A 26,774-nucleotide genomic window follows, 5' to 3' on the forward strand; every position below is an offset into this window, starting at 1 on the left:
ACCTCTCAATGAAAACAATGAAAGCCAGAAGGTCCTGGTCAAGCATTATGCAGTCATTAAGAGATCACAAATGCCAGCCCAGACCACTATACCCAGGAAAACGTCAATCAACATAGAAGAACAAAACAAGATATTCCATGACAGAATCAGATTTAACCAATACCTATCCACAAACCCAGCCCTACACAAAGTAATAAAGAAAAACTCCAGCCCAAGGAAGTTGGCTACATCCACAAAAACACAGAAAATAGATGATTTCACAGCAGCAAATTCCAAAAAAGGGGAAACACACACACACAATAACATCACCAACAACAAAAACTAAAATAACAGGAACTAACAGTAACTGGTTATTAATATCCCTTAATATGAATGAACTCAACTCACCTATAAAAAGACACAGGCTAACAGATTGGATACTGAAACAGAATTCAACCTTCTGCTGCATACAAGAAACACACCTCAACTTCAAAGACAGACATCACCATAGAGTAATGAGTTGGGGAAAAAAATTCCAACCAAATGAATCTAAGAAACAAGCTAATGTAGCTATTCTATTATCTAACAAAATAGACTTTAAATTAAAATCAATCAAAAGAGACAATGAAGGACATTTCATATTAGTCACAGGAAAAATCTATCAAGAGGAAATCTCAATACTGAACATGCATGCTCCAAATAAAAGGCACCTTCATATGTTAAAAAAAAAAACCCAAACTTCTAAAGCTTAAACCACACATTAAAGCCCACTAATACTAATAGTGGGAGACTTCAACACCCCACTCTCACCACTGGAAAGGATTGTCAGACAGAAAATTAACAGAGAAATAAGGGAACTAACAGATGTTATGACTCAAATGGACTTAACAGACATCTATAGAACATTTAATCCTAACATAAAAGAATATACCTTCTGCTCAGCAGCTCATGGAACCTTCTAAAAATTGACCAACATACTAGGTAACATAGCAAACCTCAACAGATACCAAAAAATTGGAATAACCTCATATTTCTTATCATGTCACCATGGTTTAAAATTAGAATTTAACGGCAACACTAATTCCAGAAAGCCCACAAACACACGGAAATTAAACAATGCTCACCTGAATCATCAAAGGGTCAAGTGAGAAATTAAAGATTTTACTAAAATTCAATGAAAATGACCAACACATACCCAAATTTATGGGACACAATGAAAGCAATGTTAAGAGGAAAGTTCATAGCACAAATGTCTACATAAAGAAGCTGGGGGAAAAAAATCCCACAGGAGTAGTAAACAGATCATTTGAAAACTCTAGAACAAAAGGAAGCAAACTCACTGAGGGGGACTAGACAATAAGAATTAATCAAATTGAGAGCTGAAATCAACAAAATAGAAACAAAGAAAACAAAACAAAGAATCAATGAGACAAAGAGTTGGTTCTTCAAGAAAATCAGCAAAATAGACAAACCTTTATCCAAACTAACCAAAGGCACAGAGAGAATATCCAAATTAACAAAATCAAAAATAAAAAGGGGGACATAATAAAAGACATGGAGGAAATCCAGAGAATCATCAGGTCATATTTGAAAAACCTGTGCTCCACCAAAATGGAAAACTTAAAGGAAATTGACAATTTTCTGGATAAATAACACTTACAAAAATTAAATCACGACCAGATAAGCAAATTAAGAAATAGAAATAGTCATCAAGTCTCCCAACCAAAAAAAAAAAAAATATCCAGGTCCAGATGGTTTCAGCTCAGAATGCTACAAGATTTCAAAGAACTAATACCAATACTCTTCAAATTGTCCCACACAAGAGAAACAGAAGGAACATTGCAAAACTCTTTTTATGAGAATACAATTACCCTGATACACAACCCACACAAACACATTAACTAAGAAAGAGAATTACAGACCAGTCTCACTCATAATCATTGATGCAAAAAATACTCAATAAAATACTGGCAAATCGAATCCAAGAACACATCAGAAAAATCATTCACCATGATCAAGTTGGCTTCACCCCAGAGATGTAGGGCTGGCTCAACATACCAAAATCTGTCAATGTAATCCACCTTATAAACAAATTGGAAAAAAAAATACATGATCATCTCATTAGATGCTGGAAAAACCTTTGACAAAATACAACATACCTTCATAATAAAGGTCTAGGAGAGAGCAGAGATACAAGTAACATACCTAAACATAAAAAAGTCAATATACCGCAAGCTAACAGCCAGCATCAAACTACATGGAAAGAAACTCACAGCGATCCTTCTGAAATCAAGAACAAGACAATGTTGTCCACTCTCTCCATATCTATTCAATATAGTTCTTGAGGTCCTTGCTAGAGCAATAAGACAACAAAAGGAGATCAAGGGGATACAAATCAGAAAAGAAGAAGTCAAACTCTCACTATTTGCTGATGATATGATAGTTTACATAAGCAAACCCAAAAGTCTACAGAGGAACTTCTACAATTCATAAATACCTCTAGTAATGCATCAGGATACAAGATTAACTAAAAAAGGCAGAGGCGTAGAGGCGCAGGGTCCAGATGTGGGGGAGAGGCGCGGCGTTCAGACGCGGCAGAGAGGCAGCACAATCAGGAAGAGGCTTTGGGGGACCTGCAGGGAGGCAGACGTAAGCGGCGGGGATGGGCATGCAATAACAAGAGCAGATCGCCCTACTACAATTAAATCAAAGAGGTAGGCCTTTTGTTGGCGAGGTCACTGGCAAATGGGGAGCCTGGTCCTGTCCTGAAGACACTTCGGAGGGGTGAGAGGGTTCTTGTCCTGCGGCAGGAACCAGGCAACAGAGCAAGAGCATTTTGTAAGCGGAGCCCTTGGCCAGCAGGGAAACCTGATCCGGTTTTTAAAAGACCCATTAGATAGAATCAATAGGAGGAGATGGGCAGGCGCCAATGCAAGAATTCACCCAATAATCTGAAAAACAACATGAAAACACCAGAACCCAATGATCTTACAACAGAAGTATTTGAACAACCTAACACAGAAGAAGTAGAAAAAATTGACTTTATGAAAGCAATAGAGTCCCTTAAACAACATGTAAAAAATGCCCTTATAGAAATGGACGAGAAGTATAACAAAAAGTTTGAAGAAATGAGTAAATACGTACATGATACCCTGGGAAACCAAGAAAAAACGATCAAACAGGTAATGAAAACAGTTCAAGAATTGAAAACTGAAATGAAGGCAAGTAAGAAAATACAAACTGAGGACCAGCTGGATATGGAAAATCTAGGTCAATGAGCAGAGTCTACAGAAACAAGCAAAATCAATAGAATACAAGAGATAGAAGAAAGAATCTCAGATTCTGAGGACACCATAGAGAAAATAAACGAACAGATCAAAGAAAATAGCAAAGCCAACAAATTCTCAACACAAAACATTCAGGAAATATGGGACACAATAAAAACACCAAACCTAAGAGTAATAGGAATAGAAGAAGGAGAAGAGTCACAGCTTAAAGGCCCAGAAAATATTTTTAACAAAATTATGGAAGAAAACTTTCCCAACATAAAGAAAGTATTCATTTAAATATTCAAGAAGCATACAGAACACCAAACAGACTGGATCAAAGAAAAACATCTCCTCGCCATATAATAATCAAAACACAAAATATACAGGTTAAAGAAAAAATATTAAGAGCTGCAAAGGAAAAAGGGCAAGTTACTTATAAAGGTAAACCTATCACACTTACACCTGACTTCTCTATGGAAACCATGAAAGCCAGAAGGTCCTGGATAGATGTACTGCAGAAGTTAAGAAACCAGGGATGCAAACCCAAACTACAATACCCAGCCAAGCTATCATTCACTATCAATGGAGAAAACAAGACATTCCAGGATAAGAACAAATTTAAACAATACATAGCTACAAATCCAGCCCTACAGAAAGTAATAGAAGGAAAATCGCAACCCAAGGAATCCAACACTGCCAACACTGCTACAATGACTCAGGCATCTAGCGACCCTTCACCAGCACAACTCAAAGAAGGGAGACACACAATCTCTACTACCAAAAACAATAAGAATAACCGGAGTAAAAAACCACTGGTCATTAATATCACTTAATATTAATGGGCTCAGTTCACCTATAAAAAGGCACAGGCTAAGAGATTGGATATGAAAGCAGCATCCAACATTCTGCTGTTTGCAAGAAACACATCTCAACCACAAAGACAGGTACCTTCTCAGAGTAAAGGGTTGGGAAAAGGTGTTTCAAGCAAATGATCCTAAGAAAAAGGCAGGTGTGGCCATACTAATTTCTAACAAAACTGACTTCAAACTAAAATCAATCAGAAGAGACTGAGATGGTCACTTTATACTCATAACAGGAACAATTCATCAGGATGATGTCTCAATCCTAAATATCTACACCCCTAATACAAAAGCACCCACTTATGTAAAAGAAATATTACTAGAACTCAAGGCAGACATCAAACCACACACACTAGTAGTAGGAGACTTCAACACACCTCTCTCTCCAAGGGACAGGTCAATCAGACAGAAACCTAATATAGAATTAAGAGAATTATTGGAGGTAATGAAGCAAATGGACTTAACAGACATCTATAGAACATTCCACCCAAATAGGAAAGAATATACCTTCTTCTCTGCAGCTCATGGAACCTTCTCAAAAATTGACCACATACTCGGAAACAAAGGAAACCTCCACAGATACAAAAAAATATCAGTGTCCACCTGTGTCCTATCTGATCACCACGGATTAAAGTTAGAAGGCAACAACAATGCTACCCACAGAAAGCCGACAAACTCATGGAAACTGAACAGTCAACTACTGAACCACACCTGGGTCAAGGAAGAAATTAAGAAAGAAATTAAAGTCTTCCTTAAATTTAATGAAAATAAAGAGACAACATACTCAAACTTATGGGACACGATGAAAGCAGTCCTAAGAGGAAAGTTCATAGCACTAAGTGCCCACTTAAAGAAAACAGAAAAAGCACACATAGGAGACTTAACAGCTCACCTGAAAGCTCTAGAAAAAAAAGAAGCAGACTCACCTAGGAGGAGTAGAAGATTGGAAATGATCAAACTGAGGGCTGAAATCAACAAAATAGAAACACAGAAAACAGTCCAAAGAATCAATGAAACAAAAAAACTAGTTCCTGGAGAAAATCAACAAGATTGATAAACCCCTATCCAAACTAATCAAACGGCAGAGAGAGAATATGCAAATCAATAGGATCAGAAATGAAAAGGGGGACATAACCACAGACAGAGGAAATTCAGAGAATCATTAGATCTTACTACAAAAGCCTGTGTGCCACAAAACTGGAAAATGTAAAAGAAATGGACATTTTTTTAAATAAGTACCATATACCAAAGCTAAACCAAGACCAGGTGAATGATCTAAATAGACCTGTTATTCGCGAAGAATTAGAAACGGTTATCAAAAATCTGCCTTCGAAAAAAAGCCCAGGACCAGATGGTTTCAATGCAGAATTCTACCAGAACTTCCAAACAGAACTAATACCTATACTCCTTAATGTATTTCACAATATAGAAACAGAAGAGTCATTGCCAAATTCCTTTTATGAAGCTACAGTTACCCTGATACCAAAACCACACAAAGACCCAACCAAGAAAGAGAATTACAGGCCTATCTCATTCATGAATATCGACGAAAAATTCTCAATAAAATACTGGCAAAGCAAATCCAAGAACACATTAGAAAAATTATCCATTATGATCAAGTAGGCTTCATCCCAGAGATGCAGGGCTGGTTCAACATACGCAAATCTATCAATGTAATCCACCATATAAATAAACTGAAAGAAAAAAAAACATGTAATCATTTCATTAGATGCTGAAAAAGCATTCGACAAAATTCAACACCCCTTTATGATAAAGGTCTTGGAGAGAATAGGGATACAAGGGTCCTACCTAAATATAATAAAAGCTATTTACAGCAAGCCGACAGCTAACATTAAATTGAATGGAGAAAAACTCAAAGCCATCCCACTAAAATCAGAAACACTACAAGGATGTCCACTCTCTCCATACCTCTTCAATATAGTGCTTGAAGTTCTAGCAATAGCAATAAGACAACATAAGGAGATCAAGGGGATTCGTATTGGAAAGGAAGAAGTTAAGCTTTCGTTATTTGCAGATGATATGATAAGTATACATAAGCGACCCCAAAAATTCTACCAAAGAACTCCTACAGCTGATAAACACCTTTAGTAATGTGGCAGGATACAAGATCAACTCTAAAAAATCAGTTGCCTTCCTATACACTAAGGATAAGGAAGCAGAGAGGGAAATCAGAGAAGCATCACCTTTCACAATAGTCACAAATAGCATAAAATATCTTGGGGTAACTCTGACCAAGGAAGTGAAAGATCTATTTGACAAGAACTATAAGTTTTTGAAGAAAGAAATTGAAGAGGACACCAGAAAATGGAAGGACCTCCCTTGCTCTTGGATTGGGAGGATCAACATAGTAAAAATGGCAATTCTACCAAAAGCAATCTATAGATTCAATGCAATTCCCATCAAAATCCCATCAAAATTCTTCACAGATCTGGAGAAGACAATAATCAACTTTATATGGATAAACAAAAAACCCAGGATAGCAAAAACAATCTTATACAATAAAGGATTGTCTGGAGGCATTACCATCCCTGACTTCAGACTCTATTACAGAGCTACAGTATTGAAAACAGCTTGGTATTGGCATAAAAACAGAGAAGTCGACCAATGGAATCGAATAGAAGACCCTGACTTTAACCCACAATCCTATGAACACCTGATTTTCGATAAAGGAGCTGAAAGTGTACAATGGAAAAAAGGGAGCATCTTCAACAAATAGTGCTGGCAAAACTGGATGTCAATCTGTAGAAGAATGAAAATAGATCCATATCTATCACCATGCACAAAACTCAAGTCCAAATGGATTAAAAACCTCAATATCAGTCCGAACATACTGAACCTGATAGAAGAGAAAGTGGGAAGTACTCTACAACACATGGGCACAGGAGACCACTTTCTACGTATAACCTCAGCAGTACAGACACTAAGGGCATCATTGAATAAATGGGACCTCCTGAGACTGAGAAGCTTCTCTAAAGCAAAGGACACTGTCACTAAGACAAAAAGGCAACCCACTTACTGGGAGAAGATCTTCACCAACCCCGCAACTGACAAAGGTCTGATCTCCAAAATATATAAAGATCTCAAGAAACTAGACCTTAAAAGGCTAATCAACCCAATTATAAAATGGGGCATTGAGCTGAACAGAGAATTGTCAACAGAAGAACTTCAAATGGCCAAAAGACACTTAAGGTCATGCTCAACTTCCTTAGTGATCAGGGAAATGCAAATCAAGACAACTTTAAGATACCATCTTACACCTGTCAGAATGGCTAAAATCAAAAACACCAATGATAGCCTTTGCTGGAGAGGTTGTGGAGAAAGGGGTACACTCACCCATTGCTGGTGGGAATGCAAACTTGTGCAACCACTCTGGAAAGCAGTGTTTCGGTTTCTCACGAAATTCGGGATCAACCTACCCCTGGATCCAGCAATACCACTCTTGGGAATATACCCAAGAGAGGCCCTATCATACAACAAAAGTATATGCTCAACTATGTTCATAGCAGCATTGTTTGTAATAGCCAGAACCTGGAAACAACCTAGATGCCCTTCAATGGAAGAATGGATGAAGAAAGTATGGAATATATACATATTAGAGTATTACTCAGCAGTAAAAAACAAGGACTTCTTGAATTTTGCATACAAATGGATGGAAATAGAAAACACTATCCTGAGTGAGGTAAGCCAGACCCAAAAAGAGGAACATGGGATATACTCACTCATATTTGGTTTCTAGCCATAAATAAAGGACATTGAGCTTATAATTCATGTTCCTAGAGAAGCTAAATAAGAAGGTGAATCCAAAGACAAACACATAGGCATCCTCATGAATATTAACCTTCATCAGGTGACGAAAGGAGACAAAGACAGAGATCCACATTGGAGCACAGGACTGAATTCTCAAGGTCCAAATCAGGAGCAGAAGGAGAGAGAGCACGAGCAAGGAACTCAGGACCGCAAGGGGTGCACCCACACACTGAGACAATGGGGATGTTCTATCGGGAACTCACCAAGGCCAGCTGGCCTGGGTCTGTAAAAACATGGGATAAATCCGGACTCGCTGAACATAGTGGACAATGAGGAATACTGAGAACTCAAGAACAATTGCAGCTCTTAGTATTCTTTCTTTGACCTGTATATTTTGTGTTTTGATTATTATATGGCGGAAAAGCCTGGGATAAAACCGGACTCTCTGAACATAGCGGACAATGAGGACTACTGAGAACTCAAGAACAATGGCAATGGATTTTTGATCCTACTGCACGCACTGGCTTTGTGGGAGCCTAGGCAGTTTGGATGCTCAACTTACTAGACCTGGATGGAAGTGGGGGTTCCTTGGACTTCCCACAGGACAGGGAACCCTGATTGCTTTTTGGTCTGAGAGGGGGAGACTTAATTGGGGGAGGGGGAGGGAAATGGGAGGCGGTGGTGGGGAAGAGACAGAAATCTTTAATAATTAAATAAATTTAAAAAAAAAGAACAATTGCAGTGGGTTTTTGATCCTACTGCACATACTGGCTTTGGGGAAGTCTAGGCGGTTTGGATGCTCACCTTACTAGACCTGGGTAGAGGTGGGCGGTCCTTAGGCTTCCCACAGGTCAGGGAACCCTGATTGCTCTTCGAGCAGATGGGGGAGGGGGTCTTGATCGGGGGAGGGGGAGGGAAATGGGAGGAAGAAATCCTTAATAAATAAATAAATTTTTAAAAAAAAGATTAACTAAAAAAAAATCAGTAGCCCTCCTATACAGAGATGATAAAATGGGCTGTGAAAAAATCAGAGAAATATCACTCTTCGCAATAGCCACAAATAGCATAAAATATCTTGAAGTAACTATAACCAAACAAGTGGAAGATCTGTATGACAAGAACTTTAAATCTCTGAAGAAAGAAATTGAAGAAGACACCAGAAAGTGGAAAGATATCCCAGGCTCTTGGGTAGGCAGAATTAACATAGTAAAAATGGCAATCTTACCAAAAGTAATCTACAGATTTAATGCAATGCCCATCAAAATCCCAGCAAAATTCTTCTCAGACCTCGAAAGAACAGTACTCAACTTCATAATGAAAAGCAAAAAAAAAAAAAAAAAAAAAAACAGGATAGCCAAAACAATCCCGTACAATAAAAGAACTTCTGGAGGCATCACAATCCCTGACTTCAAACTCTACTACAGAGCTACAGTACTGAAAACAGTCTGGTATTGGAATAAAAACAGACAGAAGGACCAATGGAACTGAATCAAGACCCAGATATCAATTCACACACCTATGAACACCTAGTTTTCGTCAAAAAAAGCAAAAAGTATATGTATGAAGAGGCTGCTTGTTCATCCCCGCAACCCAGAACCAAAATAACCACACAGAAACTATATTAATTAAAACACTGCTTGGCCCATTTGCTCTTACTTCTTACTGTTTAACTCTTACATCTTAATTTAATCCATTTCTAGTAATCTGTGCATCACCATGAGGTCATGGCCTATCAGCAACATTTCTACACTCTGTCTCTGGTGGCAGATCCATGGCTTCTCCCTGACTCTGCCTTCTTTCTCCCAGAATTCCCTTTAGTTTTTCTCACCTACCTCTTTCTGCCCTGTTCTGCTATGGGCTCAAAGCAGTCCTTTATTAGTCAATGGTATTCATAGCATACAGAAGGGAATCCAACATCACCTCCCCTTTTCTGTTTAAATAAAAAAAGGAAGGTTTTAACTTTAACATAGTAAAATTACATATAACAAGACATGTATCAAGAATTATAGTTACAATATGTATATCTACTTTATCTTCTATCATAACTAAGAAAAACTATAACTATAAATTCTTCAACTCCATCAAAGACTCCAGAGGAATATAATACTATGCTAGTAAACAAGAAGTACATTGTAAGGAACTTCCAAAACTCTAGAATTGACAGAGACATCTCACTACCTGGACAGTCACTGAAAGTTTTTCTGTATCGTTGGGGCATCCATCTTTGGGTTACAGGCCAACAGTATCCAACAGACTTTTTCATGATGCAGAAAATTTCAAAGACAGTTCGGCCTATATTAGCAGTTGGCCAATCACTTTTTCTGTGTGCTGCAGAATGTCTGGTAGACTCTTTCATGAAGCAGGAACCCCCAAAGGAACATCTCACCTTTAGGCACATTTAGCAGGCATTTCTCTATTGGTCCTGCTTGTCCAGTTCATCAAACAGTCCAGGCAAGACCAGTTTCTTGCACAAATGGATAACCAAATCCATGAGGAGCCTCTTTGATGCCCATCTTCCTCTTGAAGTAAATTGGTGCTTCCAGGAGCACATGTGTCTCACTGTCACGAAAAGTCCTAAATTCTTAAAACACTTTAAATGTCATATTCTGTAGTCTTTGAAAGATTTGAAGAATCCCTGTCCATGTGAAATATTTCTCTGTACATCTAGAATATCTAACTACCATGACTACAAGCTTGACTATTACAGATGACTATTTACCTATAATTCTTAATTATATGTTGTGATCCAGCTGCCCTCGCTCCCGCTGACCCACCGGGGAACTTCCTTGTGGTCTGTAACTGACAAGGATGTTTATATTCTTTCTGGCCGGTGGGTCTCTACAGAAGGAGTAGAGGTATAAAAGGTTGCTGGGCAAAATAAAGGTTGCTGTTCTTCCACCTAAAGAGAAGCCTACGTGTCTCAATCTGGGCACCCCTTGCCAGTCTTGGCATCCAGGCTGCAAAGGTGCAGCAATTATACATTACACTTTTAAATGAGCTGCACAATCAAAATACCTGAATCAAGAGCAGAAATATATACACAGTATAACAAAAATTGACCTTAAATTTGTATCCATGAACTAAGATGTATACCAATGCAAATCTCTATAGCATATCCCCCTTTAAATATAAAGAATTTTAAATATAGGAACATTTAAGGGTCACACGGGTAAAGGTGCCAAAATGGGTGGAGTAATCACAATTTACGTGCTCTTACCACTGACTGAAGAAACTACGGACAGAAGTGGATCCTGTGGATTTGGCTCATGAGGTATGGTGATTTGGTGACAGCATGGACAGAAGCATTCATTTTTCTACTCTGTGGCTTGGAGCAACCCCTGGAGGTCCTTGGGGGAAAGCACTGCATTGGGTGATACAATTGCCCCTCTGCCTCTTCTCTGAAGTTTGGAATTTGACTGCTGTTGAGTGTGACAGAGGCAGGACTTATATTTTTGTTTTAAATTTTTAAAATAAAGTGGTTGCATGGGGAATGAAGCCTTTCTCTCCATGTCTCAACTGAACAGTGGTATTTCCATGGCTATAGTTCTTTTGTTTGTTTTTTTTTTCCACCCCTAGAAAGAAGCAAACTCATGGGCCTAGGGCAACCCATTTATTTCTCTTACTGACTTTCTCCCCAGGCTTTGGTGTCAAGAGGGATCAGTGAGCTGCTCATGACTGCCGACGATGGCCTGAATCTGAGAAAAGGCCACTTGAAAAACGGTATGGTATTGTCTGCATTTGTTCCTACACTGGCCAAGTTGAAAAAGCACAAGTCTTTCTATGGTTCATCCTTTCATTTCCTGGTGGTAAGAACTTGTGGTCAAAACTGAGTTAGGACGTAGGGCCCAACCTTGGTGCACAGCACCTGTTATGACCAGAGCGTTACTCCTCCCTTTCAAATGTTGAGTGGCCTAGCACAGGGAACAGCTGAGACACAAATAAGTTGTCTCCAGCTCTGACAAGAGTCCCTGACTGAACCACAGAATGGAGGGGTTTCAGAGCAGTGGTACTGCCAGGAACCCATGGCCCTGGCCGTTCTCGGAACAAATGTGTCCAGAGAATAAAAGCAGGGTTGGGAGTCGAGTGGGAGGGAGTAATAGTCAGGGGTAGAGCACTTGCTTAGCATGTGTACATGGGATGAACATGCTAAGAGGAAAGAATGGATGCATAGGGACCAAGACTATGAAAAGCAATAAAGCAATTCTTGTATTCTTTCCTCTAAGTGATTTTGTCAACTCCATTCTCTTCCAATGCTCTTGTCCCAAAAAAGTGTGTGTGTGTGTGTGTGTGTGTGTGTGTGTGTGTGTGCGTGTGTGCATGTGTGTCTTTCTCTGTTGTAATTTAAAGGTTACAATAGTGATCTGATCTAGAACACAAGCATAAAAGAGATCTTGGATTTGACCGACACAACCAAAAACATCAAATTTTAGAATCTCAATTGCTTGATTTTCTTTTTATCTATTAATTTGTGTCATGAGGTGTATTTTAACCACTTTTTAACATTCAAGACCATCACCATAAGTTCTAAGTGAAGGGCAATATGTAAATCAATTCGTATGTGCTTCTGTGGCTATCAGTGTGACATCTTATCTTTATCGCTAGCTCTGGATACTGCAGTATTGAAGTGAGAATTTGGGACGCAGATGTCCAAGAGATGTGGTCCGGATTCTGCAGCGTGGTTCTGGGAGAGTCTGTTCTGTGTGGTCATGGCAGGATCTCACATGTGTTCTTTCCACCCACAGTGCTGGCCACTGTCCACATGAAGAATATAAAGAAAGAAACATATGAAGAACTCCAATCCATTCAAGTAAAGGCCTTCAGACATGACAGCCACTTTGCTTCTTACCCTACCCAGGACTTCTTGGCTCACTTATTGAGGAAAACCTTAGTAGTAATTAGTTTAATTAAAATCTGAGTCCTCGGTGTCCTTAACTATCTATTTCAGGTGGTTTTAGGTTCAAATTGTATACATCCAGAACACTTGGTCCACAGGCCATAGTGTTTGAGTGCTGTAGTCCTAACTCTTATTCACTCTGGTTTTGAGGACATTGCTTTCAGCCATAATTGAAAGCCCAGCACTTGTCATGATCCCTTCACCTATGCAGCCCCCTGTAATTGAACATTGAGATCCTTCCTCTGTGTCTGCTGTTTCTTACCAGACCTCTACTCAGGTCACCCAGGAGAATAAAAAGTTTCTATTTTTAGAAATTTCCAAATTCTACTTTTAGGATGTCTTGAAAGCATAATATTAAAATAGCAGTTGATACTCTTCCCATCCCCGAAGCTTGGCAAAAAATGAAGTCAGTGAAGTCACACGAGGAGACGATGTGGCTGGGAAGATCACGTGGGAATGGGAGAGTAGGACTCTGCACTCCTGGGGGCAGCAGGCTGCTCTCAGTTAAAGTGCTGAAGCCCTGGGCATCACAGCTCTTTTGCAGGTTGTTCAGGGCTGCAGAATTGGGGAAGAGCTTCCTAAACTGATGTGTTTCTTTTCCTTCAGGGCAGAAGCCCCATACTGATGATGGTGTATACGACAGACTCTTCTGACACATGGGGAACTCCCCGCCAGTTTGGAGATCCACAGAGTGAGCCCTCCTTATGACTTTACAGGAGCACTGGTCTGGTTCTTTGTTTTTGGTTGCTTGTTTGTTTGTTTGTTGTTTGTTAGTATACTTGAGGTTTAGGGTCAAGATTCTCAGATGTTGTATAATATAACATCAACTTAGCTAAGTAGATACCATCTAGACATCTGCTCACATGGAGTGGCCATAGGCTGAGCACCTATGGGATCATTAGAAGAGGAAGTTAAGTTTCTGAAATTTTCGTTTTATATACATTTCACTATGCTATAAAAGTAATGAGAATGAGTTCTTCTGGGAGGGGGAAATACGATGAAGGTGTGCTGGGAATAGATGCAGGAAGTGGTATAATCCCTACTGGGCTGATTTTGACTCATCACTCTCTTACTCTCCCTGGAGAACGGACAATGGCCATTTAAGTGGAGTTGAAGGTAAATGTGACTGGTGCCATCATTTCAGACTTGTCATTAAGAAGTTCACAAGTGCTTTAGAAATAGACTAGACATAGGTATGGCCCTAAAAAGTCATGAGCAATACTTCATATGCAGTTCGTATGCTAGAAAGAAAGATTCCCTCAAATTTGAAACCTAGATAAAAAAGTAATAAGTGATTTTGGATCATGAAAACAAACACTGTCATCTACTCTAACCAGGCCTGGCTCATCTGATATGATTTTCTGCTCACAGGCTCTAGCAGATCTTGAGGATTTCAGGTCTAGGTAGCTTGAACATCCATTACAAACTGAATTCTTCCATCCTAATCTTACCCCTGCTTCCTCCTTTCTTCCCACCTTTCTGCAGTGCTGTTGAAGGATGTGCGGGAGATGTTCATCCTTGGGTTCTCCTTCAACTTCTACATGTTCCATGGGGGCACCAACTTCGGTTTAATAGGTGGCGCTAGCTCTTCTGATGGTTATCTACCTGTAGTAACCAGCTATGGCAAGTACTTGGTTCCCTGAATTATCTCTCATCTGGGCGGCTTCCTTGTTGAATCTGAAACATGCCAGGTTAGGCCCCTAAGGGAAGTTTCTTCCTCTGTCTTGAGTTTCTGTGTGCTGGAGACTGAACATTTAGTATTTTTGTGACCACACTAGATCTTGGGGTCTTGGCTTTTTGTAACGTTGTGAGCAGTCAGAAGATAGCTTCGTCCAGCCTATCTGTTGTGTAGAACCTTGCTTCACCTGTTGTTTTGGATCCCCTAAGAGTGCCAGAATACCCACAAATGTGTCTTTCTTAGCCTCTGTCTAATTAGGGTTTCTGTTGTTATGAGGAGACACCATGACCGGTAACTCTTATAAAGAGAAACATTTAATGGGGTGGCAGCTCACAGGCCCACAGATTGGAGCAATTTGCCTCTGGGGTAACACCTGCATACCCATCATAGCTTAGCAGATGCCTTTTAGTTTGGACTAACATATACAGAATTCTTTTACCATATACCCAGAGCTCTCCTCTGGGTGTTGAATAATCATGGATCTTTTTGCTTAGAGCTAAGGGATTCTTGGGGAAAATGACACATTTTTCTTTGTTCTTTAGATTACTGTGCGGTGCTGACAGAATCGGGCGATTACACACCCGAGTATCGGGTGTTTCAAATGTTTTTTCACTATGTTACAGGTACCTGGCAGCGACTTCTGTGTGAATGGTGATTTCGATTTCTCCAGTGGGATTTGCTCTGGGAGGAGGGGTAGGGGATGTGTGAAGACCTTTTGGGGAGAAATCCAGTATATCATCAGCACTGGAAATCTACAAGAGGCAGGGTCTGCTCTCATGGGCTTAGCATGAGACCACTTTGCTTGATCTTAGCTGTGCCCGCCATCCTCTAAAACTTCCAAAAGGTAGAGGTTCCAGGTCCCCTTCTTCTGAGCTATTCAGCAAGCATGTCTGAGTTGAGGTGGGGAAGAAAGGGTAGAACCCGAGAGCAAACACATTTGTAGCTGGATTCTAGGAGGATCTAATGAACTAGCAGCTTGATCAACATGCTCCTCTTTTCTAGGACAATAAAAGTCCTTTTTTTTTTGGATATTTAAGGACCCTTACTCATTAGCACGAACCTTACCTTCTCCTGGAGTTAAGATATAAGAGCATGTGACTGTCCTTCATCTGTGGAGGCTGTGGGACAGCGGGGTGCCTGATGTCTCTGAATGGTGTTGGAGTAGGTCCTACGATGGCCAGCCATGTGCTTTTCATTGCAGATGTTTCCACAGTCACTCGACCAAAAGCTACAAACACGGTTGCCTATAAGCAACTCATACTCTTACATTTCCTGACCCTGTGGGATGTCCTGCCCCATCTGGACCAGGTGACTTTTTTTTTTTTTTTTTTGGATATCGACACATGGTATCATTTCTGTGATATTTTCTTCCTTCATGGTATTTTCTTCCTTCATCTCTCTTTTTTTAAAGATTCATTTGATGTGCGAGTGTTTTGCCTGCATGTTTGTAAGTGGACCACACATGTGTCTGTAGAGGCCTCGGATCCCCTGGACCTGTAGTTAGAGACTATTGTGTGTGATTGCATGGGTGCTGGGAACTGAATCCAAGTCGTTTGCAAGAGCAGTGCCCTGCTCTCACCACTCAGCCCTCTCTCCAGCCCTATCCCCTGCTTTATTAAGGTGTTAGAATAAACTCAACCTAGGGCAATGACTTTTAATCTTTTGTCTTCACAGAGGGAGGCTTTCTCTAAACTTATCATTAAGTTTAACATATAAAACATAAACTAAGTTAGTCAGGGTGTTAGTTCTAGGCGCTGAACTCTCCTCCCCTGAAAGCAGCGGCCATCCCTTCTCTATGACGCTGTCACTTCTAACTAGGGTTCCTGGAAGCACAGATTGAAAACTGCTCTAAGGAAGCACTGCATGCTCATCCCTATAAAACTCACCAAATGTCAGTCTTGGAACAGTATTATCAGGATGTTAGTCTAGACAGCTTCCAGTCTAATGAGTAAGAAGAATGAATGAAGAACCGACAGGAGGGATATTGGTCATAGGTGGAGGAACTGAGCTTCATCATCAGAGCTATGGAGATACAGGCCTTGTGCTGGGCAGTCCCAAGATTCCACAGACATTCGGTCAGTGCTGCATCATGGCTGAAAGACTGAACAGGAGTAAATGACATGGCAGCAGGGTGATGTGGGAGGCAGAGAAACTGAGGCCCTCTGGGATCCACTTGCAAAGACAGGGAGGACTGTACGTTTGGAGAACTGTGTTTAGGACTGCACAGGAACGTTCCGTGTGGACAGTGTCACAACAGAAGCCAGGTGTCACAGAAGGAGCTGAGTACAGACTTGTAGCAGCATGTTGGGTTTACGTGGTAGTGGGAACCAGGCTCTGTACTCTATCAACTAAGTAGCATATTTTCTATTTTTGTTTTTACTTATTTATATTTTGGGGATATTTATAGTACATCAATAGAAAGTCAGTTGTCAAAAATTTCCTGAAGCAACTCTTGTTTTAGGAAATTATAATAATCACTGTTTTATTATGATTTTGTTACCATAGTGATGACTTCTTTTAACCTCCACCTACTTTTTTATTAAGATGAATGTTGTATTTTGGTGGGATCTGAGATAAGCTTAAAATAATCCTCTAGAGCTAGTGTTGACTGAGGTTTCTGTCCTGCCTGGTTGCCCACAGTCTCAACGAAAATCACAAAGATCTACATTAATTAATAAACTGACTGGCTTATTAGCTCAGGCTTCTTATTAACTCTTATAACTTATATTAGCCCATAATACTTGTCTTTGTTAGCCACATGGCATGGTACCTTTTTCCGTGAGGCCTTCACATGTTGCTTGCTCTGTGTCTGGCTTCCTCTATGTCTGGGTGATGACTGCAGACTTTCTCTTTCTATTTTCTATTCCCGGAATTCTCCTGTCCTTGTCGCTCCACTTCCTGCCTATACTTCCTGCCTGGCTACTGGCCAATCAGCATTTTATTAAAAATAATAGAAGAGACAGGATAAAAGACCATTGTCCCACAGCAAGCTAGCAGAATGGCTCCATGGTTAAGAGCTCTTATTACCCTTCCACAGTACCCAAAGGACTCCACTATCTGCTACTCCTGTTCCTCTTCAGGGCTCCATAGGTACTGCATGCACATTTTGCACAGACACACAGGCAGGCAAACCCCCATACATGTAAATACTAACATAAAATTATTCTATAAAAACTGGGGCAGAAAGACAGAGGTACAGGTGAAATGAGATCAGCCATGTTGATAAAGAAAGCCAACATTTCATTAAATGCCTTGAAAACACTTTAATTTTATATTTGCTTTGTATTTATTAACTTCAGTTATAGGCAACTTCTTTCATCAGCTTTTTACCTATAAGTATGGTTTGTATAGAAAATGGGTGAGTTCAAGTATTTTCTTTAATCAGAAAAATAAATCCATGTGACTTCCAAAGGTGCAGTGGGATGTTTTGCTGCTGGGGTTCTTTGTATGGTTATAAATGTGCACAGTTTGGCATGTTTGTATGCCACCATAGTCTCTTTGATGCTCACAGTGGCCCATTGTAGTCGATCAGGACCATTCTTGGCTTCTGTGTCTTCTTGACAGGACACTCAGAGCTGTTAGCATCTTTGTTGTTTGTTCTTCTGGAGGATCTAGGCTGTGAGCCTCCTCAGACTGGGACTCATCTGTTTCTCCAAGGGGTTCTTAGGGCTTTTGTTGTTCTTGTGTGTAGTACACATAAGTGTGTGCATGTGTGCCTGCGTGTGTGTTTCACATATGTGAAAATGCATGTGGGGGTCCAAAGTTGATGTCATGTGCTTTTCCTGATCATTCTGCACTTTTTCATTTTTATTATTCATATTTTGTTTGCTTTTTCAAGACAGAGTTTTTTGTGTAGCTCTGACTCTCCTGGAACTAGCTCTGTAGACCAGGCTGGCTTCAATTTATTTATTTGTTTATGTATATATGTATGTATACATGTATGTCTTTATTTATTTTGAGGCAGAATGTCTTCATCAAACTTGCAACTCTTCAATTCTGACTAGTCCTTCTGGTGACTTGCCACAGAAATCCCCTGTTTCTCTTCACCATCTACTGGGATTACAGGCATATGCCACAATGCCTGTGCTTTTCTTGATTTCAGCTTTTCATCTAAATTATGAGATTAGTTCATTGGCCGGCATGTACAGTGGAATTTGAGATTGGTTGAGAAACCAAAAAAGATAATATCTATGCTATGCATAAGACTGATTATCATTGTGTATTCCTTCTCGGTACTCCCATTGGCAAGGCTATTGGGGTCATCCCTCTAGAGGAGTAGGTTATGGGTGACAACTTCTGAGATTCTGGTCTCTAGCCTGAACCTTTGTTTGTCACTTCTGTCTTTGCCTTAGCCAGCCAAGTCTGTCAAGCCACTCTCCATGGAGCAGCTGCCTGTGAACCAAGGGTATGGCCAGTCCTTTGGGTACACGCTTTATGAGACCACAATTGGCAATGGAGGCCTCCTCACCACAAAGGGTCATATTCAAGACCGAGGGCAGGTAGGGAATCTGTGGTTCTTAATGGCACTCTCCTGTTAATATCACCCTGTGGTACTGAGGTGAATGTCTAATTGGTGGTCAACTCATTTGTCCTTCAGACAATTATCTCTGTTGCTTGTCATCTGTCCTTCAGTAAAGTCTTCTAGACATAGACATGCTTAGGTATATACTTTTATAGGAGATGATAATGTTCTTAAGTCCAGGAGGTACTTTTGTAGTCCCTATTCTTACCATGCATTAATCCCTAATATTTATGAGACCTTGCTCTTGTCATTTAAGTCTTAAAGCACCAAGCTGTGATGTATTCCAAGTAGAAAATCCTCAGGAATCATGAAAGCCTTTCAAAGCAGGTGCAGCTGGGAAGGAACAGTGCAGTTGCTGAAGGTTCCATCCCACTCCAAGCTAAGAGCTGGTCTTTGTATTCTGACGGTTCCCTGCTCTTCGTCTTTTCCACATCACCTTTTCCCGAGGCTTCGGGTTGGGTATTCCTAGTCCACAGTTAGAAATGCTCAGTGAAAGTGTAATGTGCAAACAATTCCAGATGGGACTGGGGGGATAATTCAGAGGGAACAGTGTTCACTGCAAAATATGAAGACCTGGGCTCAGACTCCCAGCACCTATTTAGAAAGTCAGGCATGGTTCCATATGTCTATGAGACCAGCTCAGGGGAGTGGAGACAGGAAGATCCTAGGAGTTCAAATGGTCAGTCAGTCAATCTAGCTGAAACACGAGCTCCAAGTTCAATGAAGAGACCCTCCCTGTCTTAAAATAAGGTAGGAGTGATTGGTGATGCCCTGTGTTAACCGCTTTCCTCCCCAGGCACATGCATGGGCATGTGGACCCACCATACATGAATACACACACATGCACACACACATAAACACACACACATGCACACACATGCATTTCAGAGAGATATTTTACTTTTTAAAACATACAACATTTTATCAATTCTTTGAAATTTTCATACAATGTATTTGATAGTTTTACTCCCATTCCTCCCACTAACTCCTCCAGGCCCACACCTTACTCCTTCCAGCTCTGTGTCTTCTTCCGCTTCCCCCTCTTTTTCCTCTTCTCCCCCTTCTCCTTGTCCATGCCCTCCTCCTCTTCTTTCTTCTTTTTCTTTTTTAATAACCCACAGAGTCTAATTGGGCTGCCTATGAGTATGGGAATGTGGTCAATCTACTGGGATCACATCCTTAAAGGAAAAAACTCTCCCTTTCCCAGAAGCTATCAACTGTCAATGGCCCCTCACTTACCATTGGGGATTACTGAGCTTCTCCCATCCCCATGTTAGAATATAGTCAGGCTGGGTCTTCTTTAGGTCTTACATAGGCAACCACAACTACTGCGAGTTCACGGGCAGCGTGTTCCTGGCATGTGCAGAAGACAATGTCTTGGTCTGGCCCCCCGACATCTGGCCCATACAATCTTATCCTCCACTTTCTCAAGGAGATCCCTGAGATTTGGGTGGGGAGTGATAGAGATCCCACTTGTGGCTGTGCAGTCCTCAAGTACTTGTTCTCTGCACTTTGGTCAGGAAGTTTCTGCTTAACCACTGCCCATGAAGAAACTGCAGAAAGAAACTTCTCTGATGAGGACCGGAAGCTACTGTAGTCTATGAGTAGTGTGATGGGTTCAGAATTTGTGTCCATTTAGAAGAATAATAGTTCTCTTCTGTGACCTGTGAGCTCCTCAACCATAGCTTATTCGGATGTATGAGACTACATATATGTTTTCTCCTTGAGCGGGACTTATATCCCATCAGAAGGCCATTGTTTATCCCCATAACATTCACGCCATTATTGTACCTTGTGCATATGTTGACACATGATCATTATGGTAGCTCACAGCAATCGAAGATGGGTCAGTCTGTTGATAACTCTTTTCCCCAGGAGCCTACATAACAATTTCTGGTACAAGCTCTTTCTAATGTTCTATTTTCTATCATCTATCTATCCTAGGATATATGCATATATAAATATGGTTTTTCAAGACATGGTTTCTCTGTGTAATGGTGCTAGCAGTCTTGGAATTATCTCTATAGACCAGATTGGATTGAACTCACAGAGGTCCAACTGCCTATCCTCCCATTGTAAGGATTAAATAACTTCTAACGTCTGTGAAAATCCAAACCCTGAAAACCTCCCAAATCTGAAATGCTTATGCCTTAAGCATTTTGGATAAATAGTACTCACCCTATACTTCTGGTTTTCGTTTGTTTGTATTTGACATTGAACCTAAACTATGTAGCCCAGGCTGGCCTCAAGTGGACAGAGATCTATGTGCCCCTGACTCCCGAGGTTCGAGATTAGATTTGACCATATACTGCTATCAGATCCTATACTTCTATATGCCCTCAGTTTTGGAATCATAAAGATATACAGATAGATGTATAAGAACAAAACTTTTCCATATATCTTTATGATTCCAATCTTCTCCCTCTCCCATTCACGATCTTTCTTTCCTTTCTTTCTTTTTCTTCCTTTCTTCCTTTCTTTTGTTTTCTCTTTTCCTTTCATTCTCCCTTCTTTCCTTTAATTCCTTCTTTACCTTTCTTTCTTTTCTTTATTTTCCTTTTCTCTCTTTCATTCTCTCTACCTTCATTCCTTTAATTCCTTCCTTAATTCCTTTGTTTCTTTTTTTACTTTTTCTCTATTTCTCACTCTCTTCCTTCTTTCCTTCCTCCCTTCCATTTATTCTTTTTCTTCCTCCCTTTCTTTTTGCTGCAGAGACAGCTTTCTTACACGTTGGTAGACGTTTATCTGTACTCAATATATACACCATTGACTTTTCCCAGGGTGTATGCACTGCTCTCCTAAGTCAGCCCTGTGCTCGTTTGTAGACTCAGCTCCCACATATAATCTCTATCCAGAAATTCCTTTGTCACCTTGTCTTTGTTCCATATTTTCTCATGGCCCCTGTGAGGTGTATCAGTTCTTGCCCATTGCTTTCTCATGTAGGCCTCTGCTGCTTTAGTTGGTATCTTCTCTGAAAATACAAAGCTAATATTCCTGTAGAGACCCTTCCATCACTTTCTACCTTCCTCTCCTACTTGTATCCCTCAGAGTGCCACGACTCTTTTGCATAGGACAAACATTCTGTCTTACACATCTCTGCTTGCTGCCAACCTCCAGCTGACTCGAAGGGCCAGCATTCTCCATGTCTGCAAAGCAGCCCAGCTATGGCCTGTTCTTCTCTCTCATGACCTACACACAAGTCTGCTCATAGCACCGTGACTGTTCTTGGAGGATGTTGTGATCATTTCTTTGTGCTCTTCAAACTAGGCACACTGTATTCAAGGAAGACTTTTCAACAGCAGCCTTTTGATAAATGATTATCAAATAAGTAACTTCTGTGATTAGACTCGGTTAATCTTAAATTCGGAAAACTTGTGTTTTCTGACTTAAGGATTTTTATTGTTACAGTTTACTAGCCAAATTGCATTTGAAAAAACTGATTTAGATTAATTAATCTAGGAAGTAAATTATTCTTATGTTGTCTTGCCTGACTAAGGTTCTCTGGTGGTTTATCTGGTGTTTAATCACGATAGTAGTTATATTAGTTTGTTTTTCTGCTATTGTCATAAACACCATGACCCAGAATGGCAATGGGAAGGAAAGGCTTATTTGTCTTGGAGGTTACAGTCTATCATCATGGGAAGCCTTTCCAGGACCTCAAGGCAAGACCCAGGAGATTAGAGCTGGCTTACTGCATGTACCTCACCCAGCCTGCTTTCTTACACAACCCAGAACCACTGGCTCTAGGTGGCACCACCCACATTGGCTGAGCTCTCCCACACGAATCATTCATTAATAAGATTGCCCACAGGCTTGCTGACAGGCCAGTCTATCTGAGACTTTTCTCAATTGATGTTCCTGCTTCTCAGGTGACAATAGTTGGTCAAGTACACATAATCTCCCAGCAGAGTGGGTAATAGGGAAAATGGATCCATGCAGGGCACCCCTAAAATCAGTTAGGATGTGACAGCTGGTGCTCCAGACACAAATTGGGACTGTCTAGCAGAATTGAGCCCCTGGAAGGGTTGAACGCATGTGGGTAAGGAAGACAAACACAGAACAGTATGTCTCTCAGTTCCATCTCCTCACTTGCTAACATTTCCTTGATAATGTTTAACGATTCCTATCTCCCTTCTCCTCTAGTTTCCTACAGGTCTTTTAAACATCTCCCCCTCCTTGCCTACACTTGATCCAGGTTCCAGTTTTCATTGAGAGCTCTGGCCCAGGCTGCACTTCCTGCATCTTCTCACAGCACTACTTAAACTATCACCTGTTCTTAGTGATTCTATGAGTCTATGCAGCTCTGGGAGACGTGGAATTCATTCTGCTTCTTGCTTAGTTTATTGCATTTTCAAGACTGAGTTCCTTCCTTTCTTTATGAGGCACTAACAGTCGTCTCTTCTTTCTTTTCCAGGTGTTTTTGGATAACAAATTCATAGGAGTCCTGGATCGTTTCAAGAGCGAGCTGCTTCTTGTGAAAAATGTATTTAACACAGTTCATAGATGAGCCATTCCAGTTCCAGCTAGGCCTGGGACCAAGAGTTAGTGAGGGCTTATTATAGATCATTCTCACTCCTCTGCCTGTGGTCCCTTCCAGCAATCCCAGGAAGGGTTGTTTACATCTTAGAGGTCTTGGTGAATGTTCTTTGAGAAAACACCACACTCCCCCCACTTGAATATTCATTGTCTAGGGCAGGATGGCTTGGTCACCATCCAAGAGAGTCCTTGTTTAAATGTTCAGGTGACTTTTTCAGGGAAGGAAGAGGAAAAACAATGTTACAGGGGTTTGCCTCTCCCATATCTTGGAGACCTACGAGGTTTTGTGGCCTGCGATCTGTCAGTCACCAGCTCATGGCCTGTCCCAGCTCTAGGGAGGCCTAGGAAGTCTAAGGGAGGGGGCCAAGTGAGGTTTACTCTGGTCTCTCTTGAATAGCCCTCCAAGAAAACCCAGATCCTGAGGATCCTGGTGGAGAACCTAGGCCGACTCTCTTCTGGGTTGGATATCAACAAAGAGAGAAAAGGTGGGTCCTAGAAGAAGATGGCTAAGGTAGTGGAGCTTCAGAAGCTATTGTTCCTCTGCAGGACAATGGAAGTTGGGAACAGGTTTGTGTTTGCAAAAGAGCATATGTATTTTGGTTGCGAGGCACCTCTATACAGAAACTGTGATATTTTTGTGTTCTTTGGTTGCCAAGCTAGAGACAAAACACTAGACAAAACTTAGTGAGAGTTTTTGAAAGTGGTGCCAGTAGAAAAATCTATGGTGATGTGCCAGGTTAGGGCTCCTCTCTAGGGATACCAAGTCTTCACTGTCAGGAATCCAAGGCTTGTGTTTATCCTTCTGCTTGAGTCCAGTCCTGAGCAGAGTCACACCACACACAATTTTCGCCATAAGTGCTTTGACAACCCTGTGTATCAGGCTAGCCCAAAGTTCTGTGCTGATCAGAACTGAAGTGATTGTCGTGATTTTGTGCTGTTAAAATGGACTGTGAGGCCCTTTTTAGGCGTGTACACTTAAAAGGATAATATCTGCGTAGGGTTTGGGCTTAGGTAACATAATGGTAGAATATTTGCCTAGCATGCCTGAACCCTTTGAGTCCAGGTGGTTTAATCCTCAGCACCACCAAGAGAAAGGGGGAAATCTTTGGGGTTTATAGAAACCTTCCAGCCAGATGAGGCCAAGAGAGCAACTTCCTTCAGGGAGAACCCCGACTTCAGCCTGTGCATATCTTTGCCCTGCTCAACTCCTTCACACCCACCTCCATTCCTGTTCCACAGGTCTAACTGGAGACATCTATCTGGACAAGACTCCTCTGAGACAATTTAGAATATACAGCCTGGAAATGAAAAACGCTGTCATACAAACGTAGGTGCCTTAACTTCAGCTGATGGAAAGTGGCCAGGGTGGAGTTATAGGTCAGGGATAGAGCATTTTACCCAGCAATGTGTGGTCCTGAGTCCAGTCACTGAACTGTAGATGAAGAAAATAAAATAAAACATACCTCAAATTGGTGAATGTGGAGAGCTGGAGGGATGCTCAGAGGTCTGCAGATGAAGCCTTTGATTTCGAGAGAGAAAAATCAAACCTGATGCAGAGTACTAATGAGATGATGCCAAGCTTCATAGATGCCTGGGAGAAGAGGAGTGATTGTCCCTTTGTCTGCTGGTTAATTCCTACTGTATCATGAATGCCAAGGACATAGCAGTTACCACAGTGGGCGTGGGATGCCAGGCTTCATAGAAGAGGTCACAGGTGGCACATCAGAGCAAACGTATGACATCTCACTGGTTCTTGATCCCCCATAGAAAACTTCCGAGGTTTCCTGACTCCTGGAAAGTAGTTACAAGCCATGTTCGGGGACCTGCGTTTTTCCTCAGTCACTTGAGAGCTGGAGATCCTCCCCTGGACACCTTCATAAACATAAAGGTTGGTGCCACTTTTCTCCTGCTATTGTGACCCAGCCCCAGCACTAAAGAACCTCAGAAAAGCTCCCCAGTAAGTGAACCTCATTGTGTGACAGGGAACCAAGGTCCCCCTGGTCACAGCAAGTCATAGACATTCAAAGGATGAAGTCTTTGAGGACCCTTAGGCTAGGACAAGGACAGTGAAGAGATACAGCAGAAGCCTGAGCGGAGAGTGCTAGTGAGACTGGCTGGTGCAAGCTCTGTAGCAAGGATAGAGTGAGTGTGACCCAGTAGCTCTCACATGTAACCCCAGATGTAGATACCCCTACCACTGACATGAGTTCACCATCCAAGACATGCCATCCAGGGCATGTTAGCAACCATTCCTGCTATTATACAGTTTGATCTATGTTTTAAAAGCCTGATGTGTTTTGGTGATAATTAAATTGTAAGACATCCCTTCTGATGGCTTGTGCCAGCTCTGGAAAGATGAGATAGAAATTAGAATCTTCCGTGAGGCTGATGCTGAGCCACCTCCAAGGCAGGGCAGTGGCAAAAGCTCATATGTTGCACACCCTCCCACTTATGACTCCACTTGTCTATCTTGGCCCATGCTAAGGTTTAATGTGCCATTGGGATAGAGGTCTATTTGTTTTCTATTTTTCATGTAGAAGTTAGAATCTGAAACCTCCCTATCTTGTTCAGGGCTGGATAAAGGGTGTCATATTCATCAATGGACAAACCCTAGGACGATACTGGAATATCGGTCCCCAGGAAACCCTGTATGTCCCTGCTTCCTGGCTCCATCCTGGAATTAATGAGGTGATTTTTCTCAGTGTCCCCTGCTTCCTAGTCCCCTTTCTTTGAACTCTGTTCTGCTTCAGAAGGAGAGTTGGAATCTTCTGGCTGATTTGCTTACTTCTTTGTACAGATCATAATATTTGAGGAGTTGAAAGGAGGCATAAGGATCTACTTCTCAAGAGAGGCTAAACTCGGTATGACACTCTATGTCATTTCAGCACCTGCCCCTCTTTAGCCCTTGTGCAATAGATGGATTTTCTATTATGCTGTCACAGTCCCACTCATCCCTCCCATTTTAAGATGACTTAACCTGCCTATTCCTCCATCAGCCTCATCCTGACTTTCTCGGTCTCTCTTTCTGACAGTCCCTCCATGTTGTCAGGACTCCAGTTTCATACAATCTTAGCACCTTTCACTTCTGTCCCTATGGCTCTTTCTTAGGCTGCCATCTTAGATACTTCCCAGACACCCTTTCTTATGCCCTTTAGCCAGTGTTCATGGGAAGGAACGCATGGAGCAATTACATTGGACACAAGCAGTGTCCCTATAAGGCAGTTGCATTTTGGGTACCCAGTCTCCCTTGAACCTTTTTTTTTTTATA

The 26,774-nt window shown here is 41.2% G+C and overlaps 1 protein-coding gene across 1 annotated transcript in view; it reads left to right on the forward strand.

Annotated features, from left to right (window-relative positions):
* Positions 1-26,408, forward strand: part of LOC121451366 (beta-galactosidase-1-like protein 2) — a 39,450-nt gene extending 13,042 nt beyond the window's left edge. The window contains exons 7-19 of the mRNA XM_041656829.1: positions 11,515-11,596; positions 12,619-12,683; positions 13,377-13,461; positions 14,256-14,393; positions 14,991-15,071; positions 15,650-15,756; positions 18,801-18,947; positions 23,385-23,453; positions 23,904-23,991; positions 24,746-24,833; positions 25,274-25,394; positions 26,078-26,194; positions 26,304-26,408. Of these exons, the coding sequence (XP_041512763.1) occupies positions 11,515-11,596; positions 12,619-12,683; positions 13,377-13,461; positions 14,256-14,393; positions 14,991-15,071; positions 15,650-15,756; positions 18,801-18,947; positions 23,385-23,453; positions 23,904-23,991; positions 24,746-24,833; positions 25,274-25,394; positions 26,078-26,194; positions 26,304-26,408 (1,293 nt within the window). The remainder of the gene's footprint in view (positions 1-11,514; positions 11,597-12,618; positions 12,684-13,376; positions 13,462-14,255; positions 14,394-14,990; positions 15,072-15,649; positions 15,757-18,800; positions 18,948-23,384; positions 23,454-23,903; positions 23,992-24,745; positions 24,834-25,273; positions 25,395-26,077; positions 26,195-26,303) is intronic.
* Positions 26,409-26,774: the final 366 nt, after the last annotated feature.

The sequence above is a fragment of the Microtus oregoni genome, unplaced genomic scaffold (assembly GCF_018167655.1).
Source record: "Microtus oregoni isolate MIOR12 unplaced genomic scaffold, Mior012 000008F_ref0000371, whole genome shotgun sequence".
Classification (NCBI taxonomy): Eukaryota; Metazoa; Chordata; class Mammalia; order Rodentia; family Cricetidae; genus Microtus; species Microtus oregoni.